The sequence below is a fragment of the Narcine bancroftii genome, chromosome 5 (assembly GCF_036971445.1).
Source record: "Narcine bancroftii isolate sNarBan1 chromosome 5, sNarBan1.hap1, whole genome shotgun sequence".
In the NCBI taxonomy this organism is placed as follows: Eukaryota; Metazoa; Chordata; class Chondrichthyes; order Torpediniformes; family Narcinidae; genus Narcine; species Narcine bancroftii.
In genome coordinates, this window is record NC_091473.1 from 12,698,359 (window position 1) to 12,725,174 (window position 26,816).

General features: G+C 47.4%; 1 protein-coding gene across 11 annotated transcripts in view; it reads left to right on the forward strand.

Moving 5' to 3' along the window:
- The window catches only part of pcbp4 (poly(rC) binding protein 4), a 141,320-nt gene that overhangs the window by 73,187 nt on the left and 41,317 nt on the right, over positions 1 to 26,816 (forward strand). For 7 of the 11 annotated variants that reach the window (XM_069936803.1, XM_069936802.1, XM_069936807.1 and 4 more), the window contains 12 exons: positions 8,737 to 8,851; positions 9,620 to 9,643; positions 9,761 to 9,793; positions 10,541 to 10,657; positions 11,483 to 11,614; positions 12,305 to 12,433; positions 13,204 to 13,278; positions 15,619 to 15,660; positions 17,516 to 17,591; positions 18,127 to 18,179; positions 20,063 to 20,232; positions 22,679 to 25,129. In XM_069936803.1, coding sequence (XP_069792904.1) covers positions 8,737 to 8,851; positions 9,620 to 9,643; positions 9,761 to 9,793; positions 10,541 to 10,657; positions 11,483 to 11,614; positions 12,305 to 12,433; positions 13,204 to 13,278; positions 15,619 to 15,660; positions 17,516 to 17,591; positions 18,127 to 18,179; positions 20,063 to 20,232; positions 22,679 to 22,991 — 1,279 coding nt within the window. In that variant the 3' untranslated portion in view covers positions 22,992 to 25,129. Of the gene's footprint in view, positions 1 to 8,736; positions 8,852 to 9,619; positions 9,644 to 9,760; positions 9,794 to 10,540; positions 10,658 to 11,482; positions 11,615 to 12,304; positions 12,434 to 13,203; positions 13,279 to 15,618; positions 15,661 to 17,515; positions 17,592 to 18,126; positions 18,180 to 20,062; positions 20,233 to 20,912; positions 21,117 to 22,678; positions 25,130 to 26,816 lie in introns of those variants that run through there. The other 4 variants (XM_069936812.1, XM_069936811.1, XM_069936809.1 and 1 more) reach the window with 3 other exon arrangements.

Below are 26,816 nucleotides of genomic sequence, written 5' to 3' on the forward strand. Positions count from 1 at the left end.
CTCCCACCTCCTCGGGGGCGGGGATCCGCCCTCCCACCTCCTCGGGGGCGGGGATCCGCCCTCCCACCTCCTCGGGGGCGGGGATCCGCCCTCCCACCTCCTCGGGGGCGGGGATCCGCCCTCCCACCTCCTCGGGGGCGGGGATCCGCCCTCCCACCTCCTCGGGGGCGGGGATCCGCCCTCCCACCTCCTCGGGGCGGGGATCCGCCCTCCCACCTCCTCGGGGGCGGGGTTCCGCCCTCCCACCTCCTCGGGGGCGGGGTTCCGCCCTCCATCCCTCCCTCCACCTCGGGGTTTCCGCCCTCCCTCCACCTCGGGGGTTCCGTCCTCCCTCCCTCCACCTCGGGGGTTCCGTCCTCCCTCCCTCCACCTCGGGGGTTCCGTCCTCCCTCCCTCCACCTCGGGGGTTCCGCCCCTCCCTCCCCCCACCTCGGGGGTTCCGCCCTCCCTCCCCCCACCTCGGGGGTTCCGCCCTCCCTCCCCCCACCTCGGGGGTTCCGCCCTCCCTCCCCCACCTCGGGGGATCCGCCCGCCCTCCCCCCACCTCGGGGGTTCCGCCCCGCCCTCCCCCACCTCGGGGGTTCCGCCCGCCCTCCCTCCCTCTCCCTCGAGGGTTCCGCCCGCCCTCCCTCCCTCCCTCTCCCTCGAGGGTTCCGCCCGCCCTCCCTCCCTCCCTCTCCCTCGAGGGTTCCGCCCGCCCTCCCTCCCTCCCTCTCCCTCGAGGGTTCCGCCCGCCCTCCCTCCCTCTCCCTCGAGGGTTCCGCCCGCCCTCTCTCCCTCGAGGGTTCCGCCCGCCCTCCCTCCCTCTCCCTCGAGGGTTCCGCCCGCCCTCCCTCCTTCTCCCTCGAGGGTTCCGCCCGCCCTCCCTCCCTCTCCCTCGAGGGTTCCGCCCGCCCTCCCTCCCTCTCCCTCGAGGGTTCCGCCCGCCCTCCCTCCCTCTCCCTCGAGGGTTCCGCCCGCCCTCCCTCCCTCTCCCTCGAGGGTTCCTCCGCCCGCCCTCCCTCCCTCTCCCTCGAGGGTTCCGCCCGCCCTCCCTCCCTCTCCCTCGAGGGTTTCCGCCCGCCCTCCCTCCCTCTCCCTCGAGGGTTCCGCCCGCCCTCCCTCCCTCTCCCTCGAGGGTTCCGCCCTCCCTCCCTCCCTCTCCCCTCGAGGGTTCCGCCCTCCCTCCCTCTCCCTCGAGGGTTCCGCCCGCCTCCCTCCCTCTCCCTCGAGGGTTCCGCCCGCCCTCCCTCCCTCTCCCTCGAGGGTTCCGCCCGCCCTCCCTCCCTCTCCCTCGAGGGTTCCGCCCGCCCTCCCTCCCTCTCCCTCGAGGGTTCCGCCCGCCCTCCCTCCCTCTCCCTCGAGGGTTCCGCCCGCCCTCCCTCCCTCTCCCTCGAGGGTTCCGCCCGCCCTCCCTCCCTCTCCCTCGAGGGTTCCGACCGCCCTCCCTCCCTCTCCCTCGAGGGTTCCGTCCCGCCCTCCCTCCCTCTCCCATCGAGGGTTCCGCCCGCCCTCCCTCCCTCTCCCTCGAGGGTTCCGCCCGCCCTCCCTCCCTCTCCCTCGAGGGTTCCGCCCGCCCTCCCTCCCTCTCCCTCGAGGGTTCCGCCCGCCCTCCCTCCCTCTCCCTCGAGGGTTCCGCCCGCCCTCCCTCCCTCTCCCTCGAGGGTTCCGCCCGCCCTCCCTCCCTCTCCCTCGAGGGTTCCGCCCGCCCTCCCCTCTCCCTCGAGGGTTCCGCACCGCCCTTCCTCCCTCTCCCTCGAGGGTTCGCCCGCCCTCCCTCCCTCTCCCTCGAGGGTTCCGCCCGCCCTCCCTCCCTCTCCCTCGAGGGTTCCGCCCGCCCTCCCTCCCTCTCCCCCGAGGGTTCCGCCCGCCCTCCCTCCCTCTCCCCCCGAGGGTTCCGCCCGCCCTCCCTCCCTCTCCCCCGAGGGTTCGCCCGCCCTCCCTCCCTCTCCCCCGAGGGTTCCGCCCGCCCTCCCTCCCTCTCCCCCGAGGGTTCCGCCCGCCTCCCTCCCTCTCCCCCGAGGGTTCCGCCGCCCTCCCTCCCTCTCCCCCGAGGGTTCCGCCCGCCCTCCCTCCCTCTCACCCCGAGGGTTCCGCCCGCCCTCCCTCCCTCTCCCCCGAGGGTCCGCCCGCCCTCCCTCCCTCTCCCCGAGGGTTCCGCCCGCCCTCCCTCCCTCTCCCCCGAGGGTTCCGCCCGCCCTCCCTCCCTCTCCCTCGAGGGTTCCGCCCGCCCTCCCTCCCTCTCCCTCGAGGGTTCCGCCCGCCCTCCCTCCCTCTCCCTCGGGGGCGGGGTTTACTCCTTCCCTCTCCCTCCCTCCCTCCCCCTCCGGGGCAGGGGTTCTGCCCTCCCTCCCACTCTCATGCCTTCCATCCCCCACGGGGGCGGGTTTTGCGCTTTCTCTCTCTCTCGGGGTCAGGCATTGTGCCCACCCTCCCTCTCTCTACCTCGTGGACGGGGGTTAAGCCGCTCTCGTTTCCTGTTGCTCTCCCTCTTTAGGGCAGTGTCCTACCCTCCCTCGGGGGCATGGGTTGTGCCCTCCCACTTTCTCCCCCTCGGTTGCAGGGGTTCCGGCCTCCCTCCCATTCAGGGGCAGGTGTTCCGCTCCTCCTCCCTCCCCCTCGGGTGCGGGGATTCTGCCCTCCCTCCCTTCCCCACGAGGGCGGTGGTTGCGCCTTCACTTTCCCTCGGGGTCGGGGATTGCGCCCATCCTCCCTCTCTCCTCCTCATGGACTGGGGTTAAGCCTCTCTTGTTTCCTGTTGCTCTCCCTCTTTAGGGCAGTGTCCTCCCCTCCCTCGTGGGCATGGGTTGCGCCCTCCCTATCCCTCCCCCTCGGTGGTGCGTGTTCTGCCCTCCCTCCCCCTCGGTGGTGCGTGTTCTGCCCTCCCTCCCCCTCGGTGGTGCGTGTTCTGCCCTCCCTCCCCCTCGGTGGTGCGTGTTCTGCCCTCCCTCCCCCTCGGTGGTGCGTGTTCTGCCCTCCCTCCCCCTCGGTGGTGCGTGTTCTGCCCTCCCTCCCCCTCGGTGGTGCGTGTTCTGCCCTCCCTCCCCCTCGGTGGTGCGTGTTCTGCCCTCCCTCCCCCTCGGTGGCATGTGTTCTGTCCTCCCTCCCCCTCGGGGGGGGCGAGGCTTCTGCCCTCGTTCCCCCTCGGGGGGGCGAGGCTTCTGCCCTCGTTCCCCCTCGGGTGCGGGGATTCACCCTCCCTCCCGTTCAGGGGCTGGGGTTCCACCCTCCCTCCCGTTCAGGGGCTGGGGTTCCACCCTCCCTCCCGTTCAGGGGCTGGGGTTCCACCCTCCCTCCCGTTCAGGGGCTGGGGTTCCGCCCGCCCTCCCTCCCCTTTGGGGGCAGGGGTTCCGCCCGCCCTCCCTCCCCTTTGGGGGCAGGGGTTCCGCCCGCCCTCCCTCCCCTTTGGGGGCAGGGGTTCCGCCCGCCCTTCCTCCCCTTTGGGGGCAGGGGTTCCGCCCGCCCTCCCTCCCCCTTTGGGGGGGGGTGTTCTGCCCTCCCCCACGGGGGCGGGGGTTCTGCCCTCCCTCCCTCCCCCACGGGGGCGGGGTTTGCGCCTTCCCTCTCCCTCGAGGTGGGATTGTGCCCACCCTCCCTCTCTCTACCTTGTGAACGGGGGTTAAGCCTCTCGTTTCCCGTTGCTCTCCCTCTTTAGGGCAGTATCCTACCCTCCCTCGGGGGCATGTGTTGCGCCCTCCCTATCCCTCCCCCTCGCGAGCGGGGGTTCCGCCCTCCCTCCCATTCAGGGGCTGGAGTTCTGCCCACCCACCCTCCCACCCCCTCGGGGGCAGGTGTTCTGTCTTCCCTCCTCCTTGGGGGCGGTCTTTCCGCCCTCCCCCGAGGGGTTGAGTTGGGTTCCGCCGCTCGCTTCCCCTCTTGGGGTTGGGGCGTTCTGCCCCTCCCTCTTCCTTGGGGGCAGTTTGGTTTTTGTCCCACTATCTCCATCAGAAGCTGGTTGGCTTCCGCCCCTCCCTCGGATTCGGGGGGGTGGGTGTTCTGCCTCTCCCTCCCAGCCAGGGAGCTCTTCCCTCCCCCTCGGGGCTGAGTTGTTCTGTGCCACCCACCTTCACCCTGGGTGCCGGGGCGGAGTTTAGCTGCTCTCCATCATGTGGGGCTTCTGACACCTCGTGTCCCCCCCCCCCCCAGAGACAGAGAGAGTGACCCCTTTACGCTCACAAGGGTCCCCTGTTACATCCTCCCTTACTTGGCAGTGGGTGGTCCACTCTTGGGGTGGGTGCCAGTCCCCTTTCCTCTTTGCAGTTGCTGCCCCGCCCCCGTGGTGGTTTCTGCTTCTTTTCCCCCCACCCCCCCCCATGCTCCCTCGAGGCTTGCCCACTCCTCCTTCCTAATGCCTGCTTGGTGATTGCTGCCTCTCTCCTTTCCACCCCCTTGGTAGTTGCCTGCATCCATCTCCCTTATGCCCTCTTGAGTGTTGCCACCTCTCACGACTTTTCGGTTTGTAACGCCACCCCACCACCTTTGTTTGGTCTGATTGTGATTGTGCCTTGTATCTTATTACAGTACATTTCCGATTATCCTAAATGCTTGTGATTGGTTGTATATCAGTTAACAGCATTTTATGGCTAACTGAGAAATGGCTTTAAGCGGCCCAGTGGCATTAGCGAAATACTTGTTTTGTCTGTGGCCAATCCCCAATATCTCCCTACTGCTGATACCGATCTTGCCTGGGAGCCTAAGGATCCTGCCTCTGCCTGGGAGGCCACTCCTTGATATGTCTGGACAGCTGAGAACCAAGCAGGGTCAACATCGTGGGGGAACATTTGTGGCCATGTCCCCCTCTGATAATTGAGTCATTTTGCCCCCCTCCCCCACTTTGTCCAACACTGCTGCTGCTATCCCTGCATTCCCCCCCCCCCTCCCCCAGGTCCGATGTTGCTGAAAAGTTACTGCCCCTTCCCCCTGCAGTTATCCTAATGCCCCTCAATTAGATTTGTTCTGATGTCGACTCTGGAGGGTAAAGATAAAATGGAAAGAGAGAGGAGAGGGAGTTACCTCAAACGAGGGAAATTCCCCTTGCGCTGCCTGACTCGCTGACTTCCTCACTAATGTCTTGAGATTCCAGCCTGCTTCTCTGAGCAGGCATCCAGCCGTTCAGTCTGTCTTCCTGGCTGGTTCTGACCTGTTGTTACGAAACTGGCGGTAACTGTGTGCCAGAGCCCCACATGAGCACATCAGGTGAAAATGTTTTTTAAATTTGTGACGTTGCTGTCGAAATTTTTTTCGGATTACGGAATTTCGGTTGAGAGGTTTTCAGATAATCAGAAATGTACTGTATCAATTTCTTTAGTTTTAACAGCACGAGATGCATGATCTGTAAAACCCTTTTTTGTCATCGGTGGAAAACACTGTCACGTACTATTAATTTTCTTTATGTTGCAACCATATTGACCAATCTCTTTCGTGTCTGCATTGTGGTCAATGGAGCACTTCATTTACCCGGACTTGTGTAGCACAAGTAGCAGGACACCATTTAAGCGAAAGCTGCTTATCCGGCACCCAGTCTTTGCACTTAGGTTTACCAAGACTATTCCAGCACCTCAGACTTGTAAACAATCACTGAGAAGATAGGTTCAGGAGCATGGGATTTATTTTGCCTTCATCCTAACATTTATTTTGCTTTCATTCAGTCAAAATTTCTCACGTATGTGTAGGGATGGGTAATAACTATTGACATGGAGACGAGATACTCCAGGTGCTCGAATTGGGAGCAAAAAAATTAAACTGGAACTCCGATGATTCAAGCAGAATCTGTGGAGGCAGAAGGAAGGTCGATCATTCGAGCTCCTGTACCAACACTGAGAGAGACCAAAAGTTGAGAGGGAAGATGGCTTTTGTGTAAAAGTGAGAGGAAAGGGTGAGAGAGCATGGTGGAGACAGATGATTGGAAGGGAACATTACTGAGATAATAGATTACAAGTGGATACATGAGAAAACAATGGAATAGGCAAATGAACCTAGGTGGGAGGGGAGAGGAAAGGATAAGGTGGGGGGGGGGTTGGGATGAAAGGTAGAACCAGATAAGGGAATATTGGTTTCTCGAGAATGGCCTTGTTTTTTCACATATATAAAGAAAGGATAAAATAGCAGACCTGTTTGTAGGCAAAACTGAGAATAAATACCCTATATACTTGTAATAGTCTAGGTTTGGGGACCAATTTTTCGGTTCAAATTTGGGGGAGGGGATCAACTTTGCACAGATAGTAATTTTGACCCTGCATCATTCAAGGCATCAGGAGTTCAAATGAGTGGGCGCCTGAGACCAAAATTGAAGGGGTTGACTTATACATGAGATATACAGAAAATAGACAATTTTTAAGCCAAAAATTGATGCGGGGTTGACTTATACATGGATCGACTATAATGTGATAAAATACGATATTGCATATCTGCAGGCATTGACATCATTTACAGTCACCCTGGTGAAGATGATTCTTGGTTTAATGTCCTGGTTGAAAGATGGCACTGCTGCTGTGTGGTTAAATAGGGACCTGAATGGAAAGCTTGAGAAAATTGGTGGAAATCCCATAAAATCTATTGTTTCTTTGTCATTTGATGTGGGGAATTAAAAAGCTCTGATTTCAACAGGATGGGGGTAAATTTTGCTTGCCCCCAGTGGCTTGTATGTCATTGGTCTTGTTGAAATAAGATAAAGATCTGGGCTGTGTGCCAGACAGCTGAGAGATCAAAAGGCAGAATGGCTTGACATCTGCTCTCTCTCAATGTATGCAATGTCCTCTAAATCAACAGCTAACCCTGTGTGGAAACCTGAGGGCTGATTTTGAACTGTTCAATTAATGTTATTCTAGGCAGTGTAAATTGGTGATTTTAGACCTTCATAGGAGCTGTTTGCTTAATAAAGGGATATAAAATTTTGAAGGCAACCAAAGTACACATATTTAATGATGGAAAAGAACCAGGAGATAGATTACAAATTTCTTCACAGCTTTTTGAAATTTGCAATGCATTGCATTAAGGTGGTTGAAGCATTTTTGCTTGGGGAATTCAAATAGACATTGATGCTAAGGAATTCTGAGAAGGAAAATCAGGAATAATTGGATTGCTCTTTTGTGGTACATTTCCATCTTTTTAATCTAGTTAATTTTTTTAAACTTTTAAGCAAGAAGTGTGCTTTGCCAAAATTTGTCAAATGTATAAGTCTGTTAATTGATTTGATAGCAGCTAGAAGGATGATACATGAGACACCTGTGTAGTAACACTTGTCCTGCTTACTGCTTCTACACTGAGGTTAGGTGCAGGGCTGCAATTAATTATTTATTTGTTGGTGTGGACAACTCAGCAGTTTTACCAGGCTCAGGAGAACATGAGAAAAATTGTTGAGAAAAATTGTTGAGAAAAGTTGTTGAGAAAAGTGCACTCAACCTCATCAAAGCTTTTGGGCAGTAGTTCTATAGTGTCTAATTCTATTTTGAATACCATAATATTCATTTTACTGCCATGCAAATTGCTTCTAAAGGTGGAGAGTCTTGAACTGTTTTTCCTGGAGATCAGGTTAAGAGGGGACTGACTGAGGTATGTAAAATGAGGGATGTAGATCTCAGGACTTCAGGAAACCTCTCACTTTAGGAAACCTCTCACTTTATTAGTGAATAAACTACAGGACATAGATTGGGAAAAGATTAAACAAATTTAGAGGAGATTTGAAGGGGGCATTTTCACTGCCTGAAAAGTGATGGAGGCAGGGTTGCTCACAGCATTTGAGAAATGGCTAGACAATTTCCTCAATCACCAAGGCCAAGTCCTGCAAGATGGAATTTATGAGGGTGTGTCCATAATCAGTGCAAATGGTGGGCTGAGTGGCCTACATCAACGTTGTTACAAGTAGTGAAAAAAATAAAATGTAATGGGCTACACTGACAGTGACTGAAGGGTTTCAAACATGTCATGGGAGGGGAAATTCTTGAATGAACACAAATCCAAACTGGAGATAGTTTTGTATAAAGTAAAATGTGATGAGCCTCTCGTGCCACATTGACACTTGCACTGAATATGCTCTTATTATTAAATGCAGAGTTTTAAAATTGTTGTCATGATTTCAGTTATTGTAGAATTAACTTTTTTTTTCTGCTTTACTTTTCTGAGGTGATTACAATGCTGCTGGATTTTTTTGGGGGGTCTTGTTTTTTTAAATCTGCTTTCAGATCATTTGCTGGTCTGTATAAAGAAGAATAAAGTGTTGATTATGAGAGAATTGAACTACAGTTTAGTCAACAAAGGATAAAGGTTTTAGCTTGAGAGGAGAGGGAAATGGACTCAATGTTCAAAGTTAGTCCTCAGATGTTACCTGAGCTGCAGAATATTTCTAATGTATTTTGTTTTGATTTCTGTTTCTCAGCATTTTCTCTTTTTGTTTTGCTTTAACATCACTTTTGTGTTTAGACAATGCTCTTTATCCAGCTTTGAAAAGATTTTTCCTTCCCTTCCCCTAAAATTTTAGGTAGTCAGTCACTGGAATTGTTTTAGAGCCTGTACTTGTGCTGATCTTTACCACCCTTTGCAAATATACCATCATAGACTGCTACCACAACTTTCAGGGACAGAAGGGTGTGATCCTGGCTAATCTTGGACATTGTAAACCAAGGATCTCTTGCCAGAGAAAAAACATGTGGAGTGCCTGAGCCCTATATTAAATCTCTTCCATTTCTGTCTCTTTTATAGACTGTACCATTATTTCGTGGCATTTCTGGTTCAGGTTTTAATCTTTCTCTCCATGCTTAGTGACAGTTTGATGTGCTCCGACCTGGAGGTGCCGACAACAATGGATCAAGTTGATTATTTTTCCGATGGAGGATTGCATGTCACACTGACTCTCCGCCTCCTCATGCATGGCAAGGTATGTGACTGAAGAGCTGCAAACTACAACCATAATACAAGAACAACCTGCTGCCCGCTTATAAATAATCGTATGAGAGACATAGGCTGTATTATCACTTGTCAATAATGGATTAATTGTGCTATTTTGAGAACTGAATTTCACTTAACTGCACAAAATAGTCTGTAACTGTAACTTGTCAGGCTGTTGGATTGTTATTGAAAATGCACTTGATTTAAAGAAATAAATCAACCATGTATGCCCCATCTGGCCATATTGCCTCACTGATTTGGTTGACTCCAAAACGGCCTGCTAAGCTATTCCATTATAACTAGCCATTATCAGTGACTACAGAGGGCAACTGGGGATGGACAATACTCCAATCCCTGCTTTTGATTAAAATTCAATTTTGATGCCCAAGTAACATTACAGACCTAAGCCAGCACAACAAAACCCAGCATCTAGATATACCCCGCTTTACAAAACTAGAGCGTTCCTATGAAACCTTTCCTAAGCCGAAATGGCATAAAGCAAAGACCCATTCATAACTATTGGAGGCTATTTTCATAAAAACAAAAACCCATTCAAACCCTTTTGTAAAATTGAACATGGTTTTCTTTGTAAAAGAGAATTTTTGTAATTTGAGTATTCATAAAGCAGGGTATACCTGTAATTGCTTTTCTTGATGAAGGGTTCCAGCCAAAAAAAATTCATCACACATGCTACTTGACCTGCTGAGTTCCTCATGATATTGTCAGTTTTAATTGTTTTCCTCCTCTCTCCTCGCAGGAAGTTGGTAGCATCATTGGGAAGGTGAGTACCCAGCACACTTTGCTTTCCCCCCCCCCCAACAAATTTGTTTCTTATTCCCATACTCTACTGCTGGTTGTGTTGAGTTAGTGATTTCACACTGTTTCTTTTACTTTTTAGAAAGGTGACACAATAAAGCGAATGCGTGAGGAGGTAAGTTATGTTGGATCTCTGGTCATTAAATATTCACTCATCATGAATGTTAACTCAGAATGCATGGTTTTTTAATTCAAAAAGAAACTTATTCACAATGAAAAATAGACACAAAGGAAACCAATGTAAAGTCATTCCACATTCTTAGTGTTGTATTCCTATATAAATTTTGTTGTAGATTGTAGTGTTAACCATTTACTACACAGCGCCTGCATCACTCGTGCTGCCGACTCCCACCCCACCCCCCAAATTCTCAGCCCCTCAATGCCTGGGTGCACAAAGGACTGTAGGCTGTGGTCCTTCCTTGCAGAAGAAGCCTTGCTTTGGCACTTAACGCATGCTCAATTAGCTGCTAAATGGGTCGCACGTGGCATGATGCTGGTGTCACACTCCATGATGGAACACTTCCTCAGTGGAGACAAGACTTCAACAGATTGTTCTTTTGAAGATGATGTTATCAGTGTAGTCATGGGTGCCTTTCTCAGCTAAAGATTGGTGTGTCTGATTAGTTCATCCCCTCTTGGTTCCTCACTAGTTGGATTAGACTTTTTCTTTGTTTGCCGGAATTAATATCCGGGAGTACACTATAGGTTTCAATGTAATTGATGGGTTTGGCTGTTTAATTTTAAGATATATTTGGAACTGGGATTCAAACTGGAATGTAACTTAGAGTTCAGTGATAGCTATGCACGTATTGTTTGTCTTTATTGCATGGAATAATGTCGATGTTTTGTTTCTTTTCTACAGAGCAGTGCCCGTATCAATGTGTCTGAGGGCTCATGCCCTGAGCGGATAATCACAATTACTGGTTCCATGGAGGCAGTCTTCAAAGCATTCACAATGATTACTGGCAAACTTGAGGAGGTACGTCTTATGGAAGATGTGGTTTGTGGATTTTGTGTGCAAAATGAGGATGAATATTAAGTAGCAAGTTATTTGTCGATATTGTTCAGGTTATTACAGTAGAGGTTGGATATAGAGAACGGTTCAGTTTTCATTCCACTAAAGCCATGTCATAGAGTCGTACAGCATAGAATATCTGCCCAACTTACCCATGTCTATCAAAATGTCCCACCTGGTTGCATTTGGCCTATATCCCTCCAAACTCAATTTATCCATATATCCATCAAAGTCGATGAGCTAAACTCTGCCAAGATCATGTAGAGCAATATCAAATTAATCAATGGTTTTCAATGGCAGATCCATCAATATTAGCAGAGGTGCCCATCAAACCCAAGCACATCACCCCTCAGAAAATTACATCTTAACCTGTTCTGCACTTTGTATTCTATATCATTTATCCTCACTTCAGCATTAATCTCCACTGATTCAGATTTAAAATTCCCATTTTTTTTCCAAATCTCCATGTCCTTCCTGTGTCTGGAACCACCTAACTCCTGCCTTTTATCCCTCCCTTGCCCATACTTTGTGGAAATGCCTCTTCAAAACCTTCATTTTCAGCTCTCCCACAACCAAACTTAAATCATTGCTTTGGTTCATCCTTTCGTTTTGAACTAAGATAATTTGGTTATGCTTTTTTTCCTCACTATGAAATTCTACGAAGGTTCTGAGTGTATTAGTATGTTAATTATGTATAGAATAAGTTGTTTTCTTTCATTTCCCCTCACCCTGCTCAGACCTATTGTTGCTGACAATACATTGATGGTCCTATTTTACTCTTTGTTCCAGGACCTCAGTACATCGAGCTTAAGTGACACAACAAGGAGCAAGCCCCCTGTTACACTTCGCCTGGTAATCCCTGCCAGTCAGTGTGGCTCACTGATAGGAAAAGGAGGGTCAAAAATCAAGGAAATTAGAGAGGTAAATTGTTTTGCATGGAATTTAATCATGGCCTGTGAGAAATGTAGGAGCCTCGATTCTCGCATGATATGGGAGGTTATTGTCGTATACATAAGTACAATGTACAGATCCACCCAGGTTCTTGTGCAGTCACACAGGTATGCAAGATTTTTTTAATGCAGCATGTCATAATCTGACACACATTGGTAACTGTGAAAAGGGGATGAATTAGAATGGAACTGGCCAGTTATTGCTAGGAGCCAATTCAAAGGTGGTTGAATGGTTTTTTTCTGTAAGTTGTGTGGTTGTGGAAGGGTTTGAGTTGGGCCCTGAAATTAAAAACCAAGAATACTGCAGGTATTCAGTGGGTAAAGCAGCATCTGTTGGGGGAGGAGGAAAATAAGGAGTTCATATTTCACAACAATTTTTGTCTGAAATATTAACTAAATTTTTGTCTCTATGGATGCTGGCTGGCATATTGAATGTGTGTACTGTAAGTTTTTATTTCAGATTTTCAGCATTGGGTGCTTTTTACTTTGTGATTTAAGCCCACCAGAAGTGAAGGTTCAACTTCAAGGTACATTTCAAGAAGGAGAAGCATATTAATACAAGTTTTTCTGAGGTCAAGATGCTGAGGACCAATTATTTCCCCAGCCAGATATTGTACAAACAGTTGAAGCAATAACATCAATGTTCTCTTTTCCTTTGCAGACTACTGGAGCTCAGGTCCAGGTAGCTGGAGACCTGCTGCCGAACTCAACTGAGCGTGCAGTCACTATTTCTGGAACCCAGGATGCTATTATCCACTGCATCAGGCAAATTTGTGCAGTAATTCTGGAGGTGAGAATTGAGAAGAGCTCAGCAAATGACAAAACATAGCAACTCCAGACACGAGGAGTCACCCAGGCATTCTTGAAACTTTGGACCAGTCTTGAGTTTGTAAATGATAACTCATTTGTGGGATAAGAGGCACTGAGTGCAGAGATTATTATTCAATCTTGAGTATGTTTGGGACAGTGTGGAAAGAATACATTCCTCTGTCTAACCTGTGCGTAAAGTGTAATGCGCATCTGTGCTGGAAGTGTTCTATGTCTCAGTAGTAGCATCCATGAAGTTGATGAGATAGGGATGAAGTCATCTAGGGGTGTCCTATGATCTCCAATAGCAGAACAGGACTAGTGGGTGGTGCAGTTTCATCCCAGGAGAAGGGGATAATATTGCTATAATTAGTTACAGGAGTGAAATATTCAGGGTTTGTAAGTGTTCAGGAAGTTGACGACTCTTGGAAAACCGAATTTGAAGGCCAGAGGATAATAAACTAACTGCTAATTGTAATTTAAAGAGCAGATGACCATATTTAGCTTCAAAGGTGTTGCAAGACCAAGGCATTGTCCTTGACAACGCTGGAAAGAGATGTATAAATATGGCATGGCAGCAATGGTTACCAACTCCCTTTCTGAGCCTGGTCTCATACTCCAGAGTAGTGTGGATGCTATGATATTCAAAAGATCTCATAGCTGTTTGGATACTCAGGGAATTGAAGAGTGGTGATGTCATAGTCTTTATTAAATGACATTGAGGCTTTTTGTCTTGTTTCCTGTCCTATGCAGTCTCCACCTAAAGGTGCCACCATTCCTTACCGTCCCACCCTTGGACCTGGACCAGTGGTGTTCTCTGGTGGACAGGTAAGAACGATTTACTCTGAGCCATTTGTTCACTCTAAAATATGGCCAATGAGTATTGTGCTTCCTGTCTAAGGATGAGAGTTGTTGAATAAAGTAACCAATTGGAAATTTCACTGTCTTGAATGAGCCTCTGGGAGTTGGTGGACTTTGTCATCCAGACTACTGTGGGGGGCCTTGCAGCTTTGATAGCTCCCATTTGTAGAAAGCCCCAGTGCTGTGGGAGGTAGCAGATGGTTCATGTTGATATGAGATAAACAAGTAACTGGTGCAAGCCGATGGTGCAGCAACCTGGTATTCAAACTTGGGGGTCTGTACACAGCACCTCACTGGTGTATTGGAATGGCAGTCAAGAACTTTTCAAAGGTCAATGCTTGGGTTTAAGCTCAACTTTTGACTTTCAGTTATTGGGAATGGAGTTCAACAAAAACCAAGGCTGAGTGATCTGCAACCAGACCTGCCATCTGGCACATTGTCCACCCACATCACCACCTCAATCTTGGTCCTGCCATCATGGAAAGAAGAATATCTTTTAGCTCGAGAATCTGCAGTCTCTTGCAACTGTTTTAGCCTATGATGGAAAAAAGTACTGCTGACAATTACAGGACCATTTTTGTTCCATAGATGTGTCCATGGATTGAGATGTTTCTGGCCAGTGGTGGTGGGTTGTCATTTGAATCACTGTAGTTCTGCATTATGATATATCAAGTATTTCAGGGCAACCCTGCCCATCACTTCCCTTTTCCTTTTGGATAAGGCTAGGTTCAGAGTCCCTTTTATTTCTAGCTGATATGTGGGGAGTGGAAATCTACCTAGCAAGTAGGTATTTTAGTGGCAATAGGGTGGTGCTGATGTATTTTGTATCCATGTGTTCCTGCCTGGACTTTTGGCTTGATTTCCATGATCTCAGTAAAATGTTGGAAAAATAGAGCGAATTTAGAATGAATTAATTCCCATTCTTTAGGATCTCCATCCTCTTGGTTTAAATGGAACCATTACTTAAGACCTGAATTTTGCCTTCAATAAACCCGGCTTCACTGTTGTTGATCACCGTTGCACTAAATTTAATTTTTTTTTAAATTTTAAAGTTAGACATCCCTTTCAGTCCAGGAGACTGCTGCCCAATTACATCCAATTGACCTACACCCCCTGTACATTTTGACGGGTGGGAGGAAACCTATGCAGACAAGGGGAGAATGTACAATCACAGACAGCGTGGGATTCGAATCCCGATCACGTGCTGTAACAGCATTGTTGTGCTAACCAAAATGCTAATGTTGATAAATTGCAGGAGATTGCTACTGTCAAATCTTATTTCAACCAACTATTAATCCCAGAGTGGCACCCAGTTACTGCACAGAAGCTTTTATGACCTGGTTTAAAAAAAATGAGTACCATACAACCCAAAGCCTTTTTCATCCTCTTAACTGAATTAAGTTTAGTCATGATTTATTGTAAGAAGCCAGTGTGCTCCTACAAGGTCTCACAGTGACATGACAGTAATCAAATAATTAGCTTTGGGATATAATTATATTTGGCCCGCAAGATCATATCAAATATGTATTAGAGCTGGCCCACTGGCCGCCGCGCTAGGATAGCGCATGCATAGCTAATACTACAAATCCCAGAATGCTTTGCAAATGCGTTGACGCCAGCCCGTCAATCGCCCCCACCTCCTCTCTTTACTTTCATTAGCATCTGCGACCTGTCGCCCAACTCACATGTAATAAACCCCTTACGAAAAATTGCCAAACGAAAGACAGAAAACAGGACCTTTCAAGACAGGTGGGAGGCAAACCCTGACCCCAGAGTTTGATGAACTTGCATCTAAGAAGAGATGCCAAGTTTCTGGTTTAGACCCAGGTGCATCAGAGTAAATCACAGTGTAGCAAGCTAAGCTTGGATTAATATTTTCTTTGGTTAACTTTGCACTGTTCATAGTTGAAAGATTAGATTTTCATTGAAGCAAGTTGTTATTTTTTTGACTTGTTGGCTTGTGAAAAAAAAACATTTAAAAGGAGCTTAAAGGCTATAGAGAAATATTATTTATTGAATATTTTATTTCCCATTTGTTAATGCTTCTAGAAAGAGTTTAACCAAAACTATTATTAAACATTTATTTTAATAAGAAAAAGTTTATATATGTTGAAAGAAGAGAAAACATGCAGATGTTGTTGAAAATTTTTAATAAATATTTAGTTTGGCCCACGACTTAGTCCAAGTTTTAATTTTGGCCCCCTGTGAATTTGAGTTTGACACCCCTGCATGTCATTCCAACAGATAGCTAAACTATAAGTGAGTTGTATATTTAAACAGTGCCTTATGCTTTAAATTTTCTTTCAGGCCTACACTGTCCAGGGACAGTTTGCAGTCCCCCATCCAGATGTAAGTAAAATTCAAAATAGTTTCAGTTTAAGGAAAAAGAGCAATTTGGGTTTGGGAATTGAGCCCATGTGCTTTAGACAAACCACACATCGTCAGAATAACCCTTCTGTTTAAATGCTGCTCAGGATATGTGTTGTATGTTGAACCTTTGGGTGGGAGATGTGGGAAAACTTTTGACTACTCCTTTTCCCTTGCTCATCCAACTTTGAATTGGTGATCTGCAAAGAGCTTTCAGTGAGTTGGTGACTGCAACTTTTTAAGCCCTCAAGTGAAAGTTATGTGCTGTTCCTGCTGCTGGTTTCTAACTTGTCCAAATGGGAATGGGCAGGGGTAGAATTAAACTCTGTTGAAGGTCTTGATCTCAGCCATGTGCCCTCTACGCAGGAAAACTGGTTGTGTTTCTTGCTCCTGAACTCTTATGTTTGTGTGTACTCAAGGACAGGACTGTAATGCTCAACTTACTTGAACTTGTAATTATTCACAAGAGCTTCTGCTAGAAAGAACTGTCAAACTGAGGTGGGAGCAGACTGAATTTTACATTGTAGCTTACCATAGGTGTTAATATCCCAAGCTTAAACTGCTACTTGCATGTTATGCAAATTCCTTGCTTTCCCTCCAGTAAACTAAGCTCTGAACCAGCTAACACAACTTTTAAGTCGTAATGAAAATGTCAAGTGTAATACAAGAGATGGACACCAAATACTTTTATTGACTGTGATAGTCCCGTGGAATTCAATGCTAATTTAAAGGAAAACCCCAAGTTGATTTCGCAGCCTTTAGCTGCTTGCAATGCATTTGTGGGTTGACTTGGGATGGGAACTTCCACCTTGCAGAATGAGCTGGGAGTCTCACAGATTGGCATAATTAAACCTGCCTTTAATTGAGATAAAATTCAGGAAGGTGATTGGGTGTTAACTCTGGCTAAATCACTTATTGGGCAAACTAGTTGATGAAATTTATCTGTGAGGATATTTAATTCATTCCTCTGTAGCAAGTGCCTTAGTTCAGTGAGCAGAAGGAAACAGTTTAAGATAAGTAAAAAAAGAAAATGTGCAGATGCTGTGATTGTAGTTAACACACAAAAGTGCTGGAGGATCTCAGCAGGTCCTGCATCGTCCATAGGAGGCAAATATATAGCCAATGTTTCGGGTTTTATTGATTAGGCACTGTTATTCCCTGTTCCTCTCACTTGCTGAACATGAGGAATTAAGGCAGGAGGTGCCAACTGCTCTCCCACGTAATAAGATCATAGCTGATTGGTTGCTTCGGTACTTCCCTGCACTGACGTTATTTCCCTTAATTTCCAAAAATACGTCTTGAATGTCTGTGCTTCTGTAGCCCTCGTAGATTCAGTGCCCTCTGCATGGTTTTTTTTCATATCAGTCTTGAACCACCACCTTTGAGAAAATGAGCCTTGGGATTTAGATATCCTTGACAGAGAAAACCTCATTCTTGCATCTCATCTGTCAGAATTTTGTACACATCAAGAACAAGATGCCTCTCAATTTTCTAAACTCAAACCTGTCCTCATAAGAAAAAAGCCTCCCCACCTCCCAACCACAAGAACTCACCTGGCAAATGTTTTACACTTGTGTTCACAAGTGTGTTTCCAAGAGAGGGAGACTAAAGTTATGAACATTACTGCAGGTGCTGTCCTCATGGGTCTTTGAGACTGTTCCTTCTTTCTTCTGTTGCACCCCCCCCCCCCCCCCAACCTCTTGTGTGGGCAGATACCATTGATGCAACCACATCAGAAATTCAACAGTGAGACATTTAGGAGCTACAAGTGCTGCATTGACATTGTTCATTTTAATGGATCAACTTGGTTTATATATTTTTACATTCTGCTTCATAGTTGTCCAAGCTTCACCAGTTGGCTGCACAGCACGCTTCCTACAACCAAGTGAATCAGTCCTCTTCCTCATACTCTGGTATGTACCAAACGCAGTCTGCAAGACATGTTAAATCTTCTGTCAATCCATCACAGAATGAAGCTGTCCCATACATGACTGTCCTAGGTCCTGAGTGATCAGCAGAAGCTTTGGCTTTGTTGAATTTGCTCCATCAGAGAAAAGCCTATATATTCAAATGTACTACTGGGAATCGAGCACTTCAGTTCACACTTTGACATAATGCCATTAACATTTAATTGTAAAAGAATATGGCTGTCTAGTTTAGATGGCATCAGGGATCATGAAGAATTAAATACAAGATGATAATGGAAACTATGAGGAAATGAGTAGGTATATGCAAAAAGACTGAAGGGGAAGGGGTCCTGGGTTAGGGGAACAGCAAGATCAAGTCCCCAGTGGTTTGTTCTGTTTATTATTAGAGCGGTGGAAAATGTTGGCAGATCTTGGTCATTCAGTGGAACTGAGTGACATCTTTAACATTGGTTGAAGCTGAACTCTACCTTCTGAAAGGGCATTCTCTGCTGTTGTGTTAACTTGTTCTTTATTTCTGCAGGATTGGAAAGCAATGGTCAGACCACATCTCAGGAGCTCCTGATTCCAAATGATGTGAGTAGAGTTGAGTGCTGGGTCTCTCCTGTGCGGCTGCGTAATGTTCTTGGGTTAGTCATGGTATACAAACAGCTGATTCTCCTGTGCTGTTGTGTACTGCTCTTACATTTGGTATGATATATAGATAGTGATTCTCCTGTGTTGTGTACTCCTCTTCTGTTGGGCTTAGTATCCATATAGCTGATGTGAACTATTGGCATTTAAATTTGATAGGTGTTCATGCTGCAAGCTTGTACTTCCTACTGTACCTGGACTATTCTCTCAGCTGAATTCTGGCTGTAAAGTTTTCAAGATTTGATAACTTGATTGCCAAACTGTACAAGCACCTTGCTTAAAATCCATATGTCACCGAATGGGTGAGTGGTTTCGATAGTAGCATGTAAGAGCTTCTAGTTAACACATGAATATGCAGGGAATGGAAGGATATGCATTATGTGCAAGTAACAGAGTCTTAAAGTTTAACTTGGGCATCATGTTTGGCACAGACCTCATGGATTGAAGGGCTGGTCCCTCTGCTGTACTGTTCTAAGGTCCTTAGCCATGTTCATGTGAATCTGAGACTGCTATTCCCTGATCTGTTGCTCTGCTCCAGTTGAAGGACAGTGGGCAGGAATAGAGCCACAATTCCTGGCATGCGTTGAATGTGAAGCAGGATCACAACTTCTGCAGAGGCTGTGCTTATAAATAGTCTATTAGAGGTGCCGCACAATGGTCTCTTCAAAGCCCAGGAGTGTCAAGTGACAAAGGCAGAAAGGAATGCTGTTCAGACAACACACAACGTGTGCCTTTTGAAATTCAGAACAAGGATGGAGAGCTATCTGTTTCACTAAACAGATGCCAGGCTAGAGCAGGAGGTCAGAGGATATTGTGCATGGTGTATTGAGCATTCTAGAATCTAATTTGGAAACATCCAATGTGTACCTGACAGAGTAATGGGTGCTCAGTTCATTAACTCATCTGAAAGAAAGTGCACCTGCCCCTCCACATATTGGATTGCAAGATATGTCATGTAGTCTCCAGAGTGGATCTTACAATGAGACTAATGACTGGTGTTTAGGCAAGGGATTGAACTGTCTCTGATCTGGGGTGTGGATGGTGCAGTGATGAGGTTGAATCTGTTCTCTGCCTCCATCCAACAGTGTTTTTGTCTTGGATCACTCTGTTCATGAAGTACCAATAGTTAGTTGCTACTGCCCTTGCTGTTACTATGCTCCCTTGACAGAGCTAGTCACTTTGTGTGGAGTAAACCCCAGGAGGAGTTTCTGTGGTCATCTTCTTAGCATGCACCAGAAGCAAGAGAATTGGACTTAGATTTATTGACACAAGACTCTTCTGTTTTTCCCACCGTATCCACATTTACAAATGCTCAAACTGTGACTATCTTTAAAGCAGTATATAAACCAGGCTCTATTAGTTTCCAGACTTGACTCCAAATTCTGGGCGCTTGGCTGTCCCAGACCAGGCCCTACATGATAGATATCCACTCAGAAAATATTATTAAGTCACACAAGATAGTTTGGAGGTTGATATATGGGCCACCTATTGTAGAAGCTTCATATCAACAACTGATGCAATAGCTGGCTGCTGGTTTGAGCCTAATTGTATACTTCAGGTGCTTTACCCTATATCCATCAGACCTGATCTCTGGGGTAGGATTGAAAGACCTGTGATCCATCTGGTTCCCTGTGTGTATGAGATCATGACTGCAAATGTGAGTTGGGGTACTGGTGATGCCTGCTGTTAGAAACAAACACTTTATTTTCCCCAGCATATCAACGGGCTCAACATTGCACAGAACTTTCCTCATTTTGGTCAGAGGAGGAAGAATGCCAGTAGTTGCCATGGCCTCTTGCTAACTCCTATTTTTTTTCTGCCATCAGTTGATAGGCTGCATCATTGGGAGACAAGGCAGTAAAATAAATGAAATCCGGCAGATGTCAGGTGCTCAGATCAAGATCGACAATCAGGTTGATGGTGCTACTGAGAGACTCGTCACGATCACAGGCGGTGCCATGAACATTAACTTGGCACAGTACCTTATAAATGCATGGTAAGGAAACCTGGTCACCTACCCCCAGCTTGGTAACAGAAGAGGCAGCACACCATAGGGGTGAGAGGGACAGGCATGCTGACAGTGGGCACATGTTTGGTATTGGGTTACGGTGAGCTGTTGGCAGGGTGGAGGGTACCGGAATCTAGCCAACCTGTGTGAGCTCCCGATTAATTAACACTGCGGGTGACAGTGGAAGGGAGGGGTGGGGGCACTTTGGAGCATTTAGCTCCTTTTAGTATGCATTCTCTTGTCCAATATTCAGCTAGGACCCACTCGTGCTGTCCTTGTTCCATGAGTCTGTAGTTTGCCTTCTACCATCAGGAGATGCAGGAGAGTGACATGAAGTTGAATTCCTGCTGCATTCCTTCCCTTTCCCTCTGTCCATGGGAGGCATGACCTCTGATCTTTGCCTTCTCGCAAGGATCATTGCTGGACTGAATGCTGGCAATATTGTTTCTCCCCCCCTCCCCCCCCCCCCCCACCTCAGGTTGATAGAGAGAGGCGGCATGGAAACAGGCCTCTTGGCACACTGACTCCATGCCAACCATCAGCCCTCCATTGACATAAATCTTATATTAATCCTATTTTTTTTATTCTCCCCACATTCCCATCAATACCTCACCCCCCTTCCCACCCCCACTCCCCACCCCAAAATCTACCACTCACCCATACACCAGGGGCAACTTACAATGGCCAATTGACCTGCTGACCTGCACGTCTTTGGGACGTTAGAGGGAATCAGAGCGCCTGGGGGAAACCCATGCGGTCACAGGGAGAATGTTCAAACTCCACTCGGACAGCCCCCGAGGTCAGGATTGATCCCGGGTCTCTGGAAGCGGCTCTACCAGCTGCGCCACTGTGTCACCACTTTGGGATGTTTGGGATATGCTTCAGCTCTCTGGTTAGTTTCTTGTTTTCTCATCTTGTATTACCCAAATACTATTTACCCTATAGTAACCCCTCTGACTGTAAGCTTTGATAGCAAGTGTTAAGACATGTAATGTGTTAAGGGACAGCTCAAGTGTGTGTCAGCGAAGTCTCAGGCAGTTACCAGTCACAGGCCCTAACTTGGCTACTATTTCCTGCAAGCCTGAACCTCTATTTCCCCTTCATGCCAACAGTTGTGGCATTGCCTGACGTTGGTTCAGTCAGCTGAGACAAGGTATCAAACCCCAGACGTTACTCAGTTAAGAACGTCTGCAGCTGCTGGGGTTGAGTGCCATACACAAAAGTGCTGGAGAATCTCAGCAGATCACTTGGCATCCAGAGAAAGTAAAAGGGTAAACGATGTTATGTCTTTAGGCCCCTTGTTAGGTACATGGCCTGATGAAGGGCCCAGGCCCGAAACATTGGTTGGCCTTTACTTCCTGTGGGTGCTGCGTTTCTGAGACATTATTGGTTGGTAAGGCCTGGGGTCTGCCCATTATCAGAAGCGGTGATGAAGCTCAGAGAGGCTTTGCAATTACAGCCTCTGAATGTTCAGGATTCCTCTGCTGCTTGTGTTCACCATACTTTTTTTTAGCAGAGAGCACTTTTAACAGAGTAAAATGGTCAACTTTGCAAGAGCTCTTCATTTCTTGTGTCTCCTCTCCCCTAAACCATGCACCGCTCTGTGGCCAAGTCTGGCAATGGTCCTTGCCATACTTGAGTCACCTGTTGGGAGACATGGATGACTAGGTGCAAACAGGGACTTGAGCTTGGTGCATTGCAAGCTTTGCACCCAGCAGCCTCTGCAACTCCTGTCATTTGGTTCATCGATGAGAAGCCTGGGTAAAGTAGCCAAGGCCGATAAGCATAGGTTACCAGCAAGGCTGGAAATGGATCAGAGACTAAGTGAAGAAGTCTGGCCTGAAGGACCATATCTCTTGGCAAGTGATAAGTGACCTCCATAATCGCACCATCGTGCGAGAATGAGCTACAGAGAGGCAACTTTATTTGAAAGGCTCTGGGAGTGCCTGGAAGATGGGATGAGGAGGCTAGGAAAGCAGTGTGTGTAGTGGGAGAGAGAAGATTCTGAGCCAGTTAATCTGAAGCTTCATGAGTTTTGAAGGAGACTTCTCTTTCCGAAGTTGAGCACCTTTTTAAACCTAAATGCCCATTTTGCTCTTGGGGTGAGCAATATGGTCTGCCCAAGCAAAACCTTGATTAGATCTCTGCTACAGTTTATTGGTCGGCAACAACCTGAGGCTGAAGCTGGCTCCAGTCTGTACCCTTCGCAAGGTGGGGATCTTGGGTGGTTGAAGGTCATTGAGCTGGGAAGCCCCCCTTGCATGTGTTCAGTGCCTTGTGTGTGTTTTTAATTCAATACAAAGTATTGAACCTGTGGCATAATGTATCGTTACATTTGTTTTAATATCATCCTTCACCACCTCTCCTTAACTCAATCTTCAATTCCTCTCACCTAATATAACCCTGACCTCTCTCCACCTCTCTTTCTTTACAGTTTAGAGATGGCTAAAACCACCTCCCAGAATGCTTCCATCACGACCCCAGTTGACCTCAACATGACCTTCTCTCAGCCTGCCAACCCTGCCTCTTCCCCACTGGCATCGATGAGCTCCGCCCTCCCATCCTCTCTGCTGAATGCCCCTTATGCCATTCCCATCTCCAGCCTCCTTGGCATGAAAAATGTTCCCTTCCTGGCATTGTCTGCAGCCAGCTCGGGGCCTTCTGGGAGCCTGTCAGCTTACACAGCCAAAATCTCTTCATCCAATGGGGTTAAGAAGTCTGAGCGACAGAAGTTCTCACCATATTAAAAGGATGGGCAGCTGCCCAGACCCTGTGTAGAGCTAGTGAGGTAATGAGTAATGGGAAGGAGTCATTGGGAGTATCATTCAGATTTGTGAATATTGTTGTTTAGAAGGTCTGTTTTCATGCAAGTCTGTACCTGCAGATTGCCCCCAACCCCTTAGAGTGGCTGAATAGTCTTTACCTGATTCCCTCAGCATTCACTAAAGAAAATCAACACTGTTGAGAGCTGGCGCTATTTGATGAATTTAAATTTCCCCATCGGTTAACGACAATTGAGACAGTGGCTCAGTGGGTGGACACGTTGCCCGTTGAACAGCTGAGCCACTGGGCCAAGAAATCCTCGCTTCAGTCTCAAGGCAGGACGGCAATCGGCCTCGGTGGCCCAGGTTGAGGAGAGGGGGAGCAGGGAAGAACGTCGGCCTGGGTTTCCACTTCTGACTGGCATCGGTGACCTCCGCTGGAACAAGCATTTGAAGGCTAATCGGCCATGGGCTGGGCTGAGGGAGGAGCAGGTGCATCAGGTTTGGTCAACTTTCTTCCCCCACCCCCCCTCCTCCCACCTCCCTAACTCCCCTCACACCAGCAAAGTCGATTAGCCATCTGACAACGGATGACTTGTTAGCCCACAGGAGCCAGAGTTGGGTATGTGCGCTTGTTAGCTCTTGTAAAACTGTACTCCCTTTTGTTCTCAAGGGCAGTTGTGGTTACTTGGAATATGGATATCGATTTTTTTTTAAATTTTTTTCTTTGACAATACAATTTGGACTGGGGGAATGGTTTTTGCTGATGCCAGCTCACTGTGCATTCTGGGAATCGGGAAAATCATATTGGAAGTTACTGGGTATTTGGGGCTTGGTGCATTCCGTTAATCTACCACTTCCTGTGTGCTGTACTTCACATTAATCAGATGTTAAAGGATTTTAGTTATTACCTGATGACTTCAGGCACTATTTCAAAAGTGAATAATTACAATGGAAAAAAAAATGTTTAATGTTTGTATTTTTTTCGATTTCTCTCCAAGAATACACAATTATCAAATGACCACATTAGCTTGTAGTCAACACCGCTGGTCCAGGCTCAACAAGTCTTCATTTAGTCTTTGAGCATCCCGTATCAGTCCCCACAAATGTAATTTCTGACCCTTTTAAGGTAGAGGATGAAAATTGAGCATTATTGACAGACTATGCAAAAAAAAAGTTGAACATAGATTTGATTTTTTAAATAAAAATGTTGTCTGATTTGACTTTTGTGGCCACATCCTGGAGGCTGTTTTTATAAAACTCGAGTTGGATCTGGACCCATTTTCTGATTTATTTACCCCTCCCTGCCCCGTGAGTTCATTTGGGGCACAAATATATTTGGTCCCAGATTGAGTGCAGCAGGTCAGGTCTGAAGAAAAGCTGTTTGTGAATGCTACAGCAATGCAGAACATTTCATGGATGCACATGCACACACAGACACAAAGCTTTTTTCATGTGGACCATTCAGTGGGTGTCATTTTCAGCAGGAGGAAGAGGTTGGTGGAGGACCTGGAATCTAAGTTGTTGATTGAGCATTCCAATGGGCTGAAAGCCTGGCCCAGTGCAAGTGCAGTGTTCCGCTTGCTCTGATTTGGATAGATGCTGGTGATGTAGGGTGCGCTTTCAATGGTGGTCAGGTGTAGTGTGAAGATGGCTTTCCTCCATGCTGCCTGGAAGGGTGTGTTAGGATAGTGGAACTAGGCTGTTCTAGTGGTGTCCTCATTGAGCAGGGTTTGGGGGTGGGGTAACTACCTGCAACCTTGCACCATACGCTCTGATGACCTGACTGAGAGGCTGTTCAGTTTCTTGATTAGATGGATTTGGGAGTAGGGGTGGAGACAGTGCCTGAAGAAAGCTTTGTAATGGTACAGTGTCTGTGTGAATGCACGGGGTTCTGGACAGGCAGCCATGTCTCATATTACAGACCCAGATCTTTGTTCCCTTCTCCTGCCTGTCTTCATCCCGCCTCTGTCCTCATCTTGTGTTGTGGTGTTCAAATTCGCTCTCCATTTTCCTTTGCAGTTGTTTCTTTTATATTTCCTGTTATGTTTCGTTAAATAAAAGTTTTTTATGCAACACAAATTCCTTTTATAAAATCTTAATAAAAGTTTTTTGGCACATTATGGGAGTTCTCTGTGACCTTTTTTGGTCGAATATTTTTGAGATTCCTATGAGAAGATCTGGGACTTCCCCTTTTGCAAATAGCCATTTGGCGATGAGAGCAATTCCTCATCCAATGCACCAGCTTTCTAAAGGGGAAGTGATAAATGTTGTGTAGTTCCCCCTTGGTTGAGTCTGTTTGAGCTGCCCCTACACTGGCAACACATTTCAACTGACACCAACATCAGATGCGAGATTTGGGCTGTCAGGAGATGGAACATAACCTCGTCAAATATTGGGGGCTCGTCAATTCATGCTTCATTGTGTTTGAGCAATGTGAATTGATAAGAAACTACAGAGAGTGAAAGAAAAAAAAACCTCAATTTGCAGGAAATTGCAAAGAATCAAGAAATGCTGTATTCTCAGAAAGGTGAGGCAGCATCTCCTTGGGATGAAAGTTGTTGCCACAGGTGCATTCTGTTTCCAGAGCCCAGGGGTGGATGCTTTCTGCTTCTGACTCCAGTGTGAGTGTACTGAGGCAATTACTTGACACCTTTCCCAGCCTTGGGACACTCGTAACATTCCGGGGAGGGGCGTGGTTACACCCTTTCTGAAACATTCAGTGGTATATACAAAATGGCTAAAATGCGAAGACCATCCTCGGCACTGGCTGAAGCCTTTGATGCCTGACTCAGCTATTTTAACCTGACAAAATGTGTATGCAAGATTTACTGGAGTACAGAACTGCCCTCCATTCTTGATCTTCAAGAGGCACAGGAACCTCCATTGCTCTTCATGCATGAAGCTGGGACCATCAACATTCTCGTCTCCTCCGCTCCAGCTGCTCAAACCCAGGCTTGAATCCCTCTGGGGGTCCGTAATATGGAGTGTGATCGTAACCAGGAAAAAAAGGAATTGCAGATGTCAGAACTTGAGTGAGCAGTTCACTTATCACTGGATGTTCTCTGGCTCAAGCAGACATTGTTTACCCATTCCTAAACAAGTCCACTGCTAGCTGGAATAAATCCTGCACAACAAAGTAGGCTATGTCAAGTGAACAATCCCTTCAGCCCATGTCAACTAAGTTAGTATTCTGTGTTAGTCCCATTCAACTACATTTCTTAGAATTATAGAAAATAGGTGTAGGAAAAGGCCAAGCAGCTTTTGGAGCTGCATCACCATTCATAATGGTCACGGCTTACTATGCGACCTCAGTACCTTATTCCTACTTTCTCTCCATACCCCTTTAGCTTCAAGGGCCACATCCAACTCCATTTTCCCTTAATAACTTTCTGTGGCAAGGAATTCTGCAAGTCTCATCCTTCGTCTGTGACCACTTGTTCTGGACTTTACCAACATGAGCAATATTGTTGAATCTAACATGTCCAGTCCTGTCAAAATTGTATGTTTCAATGAGATCTCTGCTCCTTCTAAATACTAATGAGAATAGACCTCATCTATCCAGTCTTCTCATTTCAAGCCTGCCATCCCAGGGATGAGTTTGATGAATATTTGCTGCACCCCAGCAACAGTAAGAATGTCCATGTCCTTCAAAGCCCTTCCTATTCTCCCATGGAAAGTGCCCGAATTTGGCTCCTTGTTCTCCCTGGGATTCTAATCTTTCAGACCTTGGCAGATGTTTTAATCTCCAAGTCTTCAGCAACCATGCAATGCCCCTCCTAACCACAGGATGACCCAAAACTCTTGGTG